General features: G+C 54.2%; 3 protein-coding genes across 3 annotated transcripts; all 3 read right to left on the reverse strand.

Annotated features, from left to right (window-relative positions):
• Positions 1 to 929: 929 nt before the first annotated feature.
• On the reverse strand, positions 930 to 2,704 carry H6S33_007085 (uncharacterized protein; the record flags this gene model as incomplete). The annotated part of the gene is made up of 2 exons (XM_044838428.1): positions 930 to 1,571; positions 1,646 to 2,704. 2 exons carry the CDS (start codon positions 2,702 to 2,704, stop codon positions 930 to 932), a joined length of 1,701 nt encoding a protein of 566 aa, XP_044689249.1.
• Positions 2,705 to 4,443: 1,739 nt separating this feature from the next.
• Positions 4,444 to 5,274, reverse strand: H6S33_007086 (uncharacterized protein; the record flags this gene model as incomplete). Its single annotated transcript, XM_044838429.1, has 1 exon — positions 4,444 to 5,274. The coding sequence occupies one exon, from the start codon at positions 5,272 to 5,274 to the stop codon at positions 4,444 to 4,446; it is 831 nt and encodes a 276-aa protein (XP_044689250.1).
• Positions 5,275 to 5,502: 228 nt separating this feature from the next.
• Positions 5,503 to 5,832, reverse strand: H6S33_007087 (uncharacterized protein; the record flags this gene model as incomplete). The annotated part of the gene is made up of 1 exon (XM_044838430.1): positions 5,503 to 5,832. The coding sequence occupies one exon, from the start codon at positions 5,830 to 5,832 to the stop codon at positions 5,503 to 5,505; it is 330 nt and encodes a 109-aa protein (XP_044689251.1).
• Between the last annotated feature and the right edge of the window lie 339 nt (positions 5,833 to 6,171).

The raw sequence follows: 6,171 nt of genomic DNA on the forward strand, positions 1-6,171 counted from the left end.
TACCGCTTATTCAGGGCAATTCTTTCTCAAGTTATCCTAATAGAACGGGTAAACAGGCTACTCTACAGGGTATCATATCCTCTCCGCCTCCGACGTCACCGGCCATTACAGAGAACCTATCTTTACGCCATTGCACCCTAGGGGTTTGGGGGCCGTTTTTAAATAATGTAGTGCACGGGGAGAGCAAAGGCGACCTCTAGTGTTGTATGATTTTAAGCTAGGTCAATGAGGAGTGGGCAAACAACCCGCGGAATGCGTACGTCACTATTGCATCTGTGGGCAGAATACACTCCCACAACCGCCCACCACCAAAACCTCAAACCTGAAGACCTCAAGACTCCACCCCACCGACCACCCCCGATCCGCAACTACGCTACATGACACCACGCCACACCGCATACCGCACAGCGAGAGAGTCCAGCGCACAACGACACTCGTACTTCCCCATGTCGTCCAGCACCGGCCGAAAGACTGCCAGCTGGAGGCGGGGGCACCTTCGGAGGTGCGATTCCGGAGGTGTGGGTGTTTGGGGTTAGCAGGGGCTACCGTCTCGGGGGTGGGTGGGGCGGATAGTAGGGGGTGACTGGTGACGGAAGGGGCGAGAGGGTAAGGGAAGGGTGGTATAGGGCGGCAGAGAGGTATATGAAGTCCATCGCACAGAGGCTGGCTGTGATTATATAGTTACAGAGTGGTATCAAAACCAGTATCGAAATAGGGCATCGAACCAAAAAAAGAAAAAGAAAAAGAAAAGGAAAGAGGAAAACCGACGCCGTAACTAAACCCAACCCGCTACCCGTAAAAGAGAAATCGACAAAAAAAGAAAAAAATTAAATAAGTCAAAGAAAAGTCAAAAAAAAAATAAAAAACACAAAACACTGAAAATAAAACAAAAATACCCTTTAAAAAAAACACCTCCCGTAAAAGCAGGATCAGACCCCCCTCGCCCTCCTCCCTTTCACCAGCCCCCACCTCTCCTCCTCCCTCATCCCCATCTCGTCCATCACAACCGCCACCTTCCTCGGCCGCTCCTGCACCTTATCCCCATCCTCCCCCGCTGCCACCCCCCCCTCCCTCTCTTCCCCCAAGGCAGTTCTAAATTTCCGTTTCGCGCTCTTATTGCCACCATCCAAGCCCAGCGCGCGGTCAACGTCAGGACTAAAACTAAGCACCCACCCCTGCACACTCTCCGCGGGAGAGACCATCCCGCTGTCCGCCACCTTTCCCTGCTCCTCCCCACACAGGCCCTCTACACCCGCCTGCTCCTCACCCCCCTCCTCCCACCCCTCCTCCTCCTCGCCCCAGCCCACCGCTTCTTCACTCCCGTCCCCATACGGAAATACCGGCCATCCCGCAGCAGCGCGTAAGCGCCTTACGCGCCCACACAGCGCATGCAGCTGCAGCAGCAGGGGGTGCGGGAGCGGCCATCGGGAAGGGTCGGGGGTGGTCAGCGTGATGACGTCGCCGGGGGTGATCTGCGTGCTTGACAATAGCTCGGGCGGCGTGCTGGAGGAGTAGACGTAGCGGGAGAGAGGAAGAAGGGACCGGCCGGGGAAGGAGAGTCTTATGTCGTACTAGGGGTGTTAGCTGTGGGGACGCCGGGGGGGGTGTGCAAAAGAAAAGAAGGTGGAGAGGTGGGGGCGCTCACGCTAGAGACGACACTAGGGTCGTAGCCACCACTCCAATTGCCGGTGTTAGGGATCGGTACCATCTCGATCGCGCCAGCATCAAAGTATCTGTGTGCGCGCGGTTCGAGGGTTATACAGTTCGCCAACTCGCCCACCCCCGCTTCCCTCCCCCCCCTTGCCTCCGATCCCGCTCCGTTTGCCAACTGTAACGTAGCCCCCCTCACCCTCTCCGCACCCTCGACACCCAAGAAGAGCGCCAAGAAACCCCAGAACGCAGCCGCCTTGGCTCCGCGGACAGAGAACGGAATGATGTGCGCCACTTCGAGCGCGGTGGGTTCGCTTATAGCTGTGAGCACGCAGCGCTGGGTGTCGCGCGCTAGCGTCGAGGCGCGGAGGGTCGCGGAGCGACCGGAACTTGAGGAGCGGTGGCTGTGCGTGGAGGAGGAGGGTGGCGCGGGTGTGCGAGTCGGCGTCGGCGGAGAAGGGGTTGCATGGTTCGAGCTCTGTGTAGGAGTCGGTGAGCGCGAGGACTCACGAGAGGAAGCCCGCGAAGGCGCAGGGCTGCCACCAGTGCCACTAAATGCCCTCAGCGCTACCGTAATCGTGTCCGCCCACGTCACCAGCTCCCGCCCTGTTACCGTTTTGTGTGCGAGGCGGGTTAAGAAGCCCCCCTCCCCCCCATCCCCCTCCCACTCCGTAGCCGGTAAATGCACCACAAACCCCGTCACCGCACTCACGACACTCGCTTGCATCTCACCCGTGAGCTCCGGCGTGACCTCCGGTCGCAAGCTCCGCATCGCAGCTTCGTAGAGCGCCTGTGTGGGGGGTGGCAGCGTGGTGATTGCGCTGTGGAGGAAGGCTGTGAACTGGCCGTCGCTAGGAGGCTCAGGGGAGGAGGAGGCGATGTAGGGCGGCGGCAGCGGGATGGTGAAGAACAGCGAGGGCGGCGCGGTGGTGCTGGGCGTGCTGTGGGTGTGGGTGGTGCGGCGGCGCTTGGACGATGTTGTGGCGGGCGGGGGCGGGGGCATCAGGGTGGCATCGGTGTCGGCGGTGTCGGGGGCGGGACGTTTCGGTGGCATTGGGGTCGCTGCTGGCGGCACTGCGCTGTGTGTTGCGGGTGAAGAGAGATGTGGAGAGATGACAAGGCTTGGCTGTGGCGTGGATAGGGTAACCACTGCACCCGCCACACCAAACGTGCCACACCCGGAAAAAGGGCGAATACGCGAGCAACGGGTGTTTGCCAGTGGTGCATGTGAGCGCGATACTGGCGATACTGCAAACAGACGGCGGGGGCTCGCGGTGTTGAAGGTATCACCGAAATCCTCATGCTCCCAAAAAAGACGAAAAGAAAAAAAAAGAAAAATGTGTATGTACATATCACGCCGCGAGTGATAGGCTACGACGCATGGTGCCACCACTCGAACACAAAGTCAATGTTGGACAGCAGCAATTAACCCGAGTATGTGGAAGGTAATATCGCTGTCCGCTTCCGGCGCATGTTATGTGAGACGGAGAGTGCGTAACCCCCGCTAGTCCCCGCACCCTGCCCGGGCCGCGGAACTAATCTACTTCCGGGAGTGATCACGCCATGACTACGCGGTGAGCACACCTTCTCCTTCCGACGAAGCCCTGAGAGTATACACCCGTCCCGCAGTCAGGGAGGGGGTGCAAATACCGGATTGAGACGAGCCCTGATGGTCCTGTTAGCGTGCTGTGCATGCGGGATGTCGTTAGCCGGGTGTGGCTAGGTCCCGGGAGAGGGCGGGGTGAGGCCGAGAGAGCGAGGGAGTGAGGAGGCCCTTGATGTCCGGTACACTGTCTCGATGCCTCACGGCATCTGAGGTTGTCGTCAGCTTTAAGGATGTTGACCCCCCGGCCTTGCTCGCTCCTACCCTCCGCGAGTTGAGGAAGAGGTGGGGGTGGGATTTGGGGGTCCCCGGGGGGGCCCCGGGGAGGGGGGGGGGGGGCCCCGGGGAGGGGGGGAGTCGCGAAGGCAGGGCTATAGAGAGTACTAGTGGGCTTCTTTCTCGACAACTGCTAAGATATATCGATATGGTGTAATGAGTTGGTGTGAAACTAGGGATCGGGAGACTCGTCTTCAACTCTCGTTAGGCTTTTATTGAATATCTTATTTTTCTTTTACTGTGATCAGATTACATAATTGAATTGGTGTTTTCTTAGTATTTGTAGGGCCTCTCACCCACTTTCTGTCTGTTTCTTCCCATTCTTTTTTTACGCAATGTATTTTTTGTGTGCGGGTCTTTAGTATCTTCTGTATGTCCCTTACAAATATATTTCGGCTTCTTCATAGGATTACTATCGCTGTATATCTCATAAAGTTACCTATGGTTATCTTTAAATACCGCAGCCTGCGGAACACACTTACCAGCAGCATCGTCCCTTGCAGAGACCTGAATTCATTACTATAGATCTAGAAAGTAAATAAGCTTTATACTGCCAAAGGTCCTTGTGTGGCCCTTATTTGAAATGTATGCAATGACAATTTTAATTCTATTAGACATTTTCAATCCAATTATCATTTACACGTCGTCATGCTAAATCTTCCAGCGGAAGTGGATCAATGTTCGAAACTAGTGCTCGGCTATTTGTTGCTTTTTAGATGTACCATCATCTACTCTCCTAGTCCAAGGGTTTAATTCTCTGAGATGGATTCTGCTATCTACAAAGTTGTGAGTTCAACTCTCATTGTTATTGGATTTTTTATAACAGCAAATGATAAGACGGCCAACATGTGGTTTAAGAACGTGGTTTGTTTAAACTACGGAGATCTGTATGAAAGAGAATTATGCGAGAATCATTAATAGAACCAGGATATTCTAGCTTTCCACCGATACTTCCGGCGTGCGAGTGTGAGATCGCGCTGAAGAACTTCTGTACCGCCAGCCCTGACTAGAAGGCCTTCGTAACTGGACTCAAGTAAATCCACTACATTGGCTGGGCGGGTCCACGTGGCCCACTGCTCCCAGCGCGGTCCCATGACTACATATACATATGGCGGCGGATCCTCACCCCACATCCTTAGCTTTTTATTGCATTTCTCCTCTTGCTGTTCCTCAAAGGTGTGCAAAAGGGAGTTAGCATACGGATCTAGCAATGTCATTCGACGAAATTTCATAGGCCGGAAAAGGTTCCTGTCAGGCTCTGATTGCGGGAATTCTCTGCCCGTAGAGAATGGATCTCTCCCTTTCTGCACTACATCCAGGTTATTCAGACCGTCACGGGAACGTGGAGCGTCAAGCTTCGATAGTGTGGAGGAACGGGTTCTCTTCATGTCGTCGGTGCCGTCTATCTTGTGGAGTTTCTCCTCCATCATCGTAAGACCATCGCAGTAGAGGTCTATTATAGATGCTGCACGATAGGATCTGAGGCTTACATTATCGCTGGAAGTCGTCTTATTTGTGGTGCAGCGCTTGAGTCCTATTATATCGTGACTAAAGTCTACAGTGACGTCCGGTGCCGGTCCTGTAGTATGTTTTGGAGTGTCCCAGTCGCCCTTCCCCGGAATTGGCGGTGCACTATAGGAATGATTGGATGATGAATGTGGTGCAATAAAGATGACATCCCCGGAGCTCCCTTCAGACCGGTGATCCGTGATATTCCCCACTGTTATGGAGCCGTGACTGATCATCTCTAAGCCCCGCGAGAAGAGTCAACGATTGTTCCGTCCTTGCAGATAAACTACCTGCGATAGCTCTGTCACTATGTCAGCTCCTGTGCATCCGGTATCTTTGGACAACTGAGGAGGCTTTTACAGGTTCACGGCGGTCATCGTCATATCAATCGTCAATTTGTACCCCGCAAGACTAGTCCTAAGCTCCCCGACCTCCTCCTCTCCAAGCACAAACCGCGACTGCTTCTACACGCTCCGCCAAAGGCCCTCTCCTGGTTGCTTGGCGTGCACACACAAAATCTCCTCGAAATTCTTAAAGTCCACCATGATTGAGTCGAGAAGATCCAGAAGCAGGTCAGCTGGAAACTGTGGATAGGCCGAGAGGTCATGGTCTCGGAATATCGTTTCGAGATAGCCCAGCGCTTTGCAGAGTGTTTCCAGCTCCCTGCTGAGAGAAACGACCGTCTGGGGAACAGATCCTACACGGTTAATAGTTGTGTAGAGCATGCGGGAAAGCTTGGCGCCGACAGCAACAACACCTGCAACAGATGCTAAGACGGAGAGTGGATCAGACATCGTGAGCAGGTCTGCCGAGGAGATTTCGGGAGCGCCGTGGCTATGATAGTCGAAGGTTCAATGCGCACGTCAGGAGGACTGAGCCTCGCTCGCCATTGCATTGAGTTGGCAATCAATGCCAAGATATCTGATTAATAACCGAAACCCTAACCCCGCATTGCATCTACTCTCAATGTCAAATTAACAAACGAAATAAACAAATTGACTAACAGGGTACAACTGGATGACGAGGGGTGCTCATTACGTGCGAAGAACGGTGTCGATAAACCGACAATCCGCGCCAATAGCCCAGACGAAAAAACGACTTATTAGACACATATAACTAATGTGGTTTTGGAA

The sequence above is a fragment of the Morchella sextelata genome, assembly GCF_020137385.1.
Source record: "Morchella sextelata strain SCLS chromosome Unknown scls_22, whole genome shotgun sequence".
Classification (NCBI taxonomy): domain Eukaryota; kingdom Fungi; phylum Ascomycota; class Pezizomycetes; order Pezizales; family Morchellaceae; genus Morchella; species Morchella sextelata.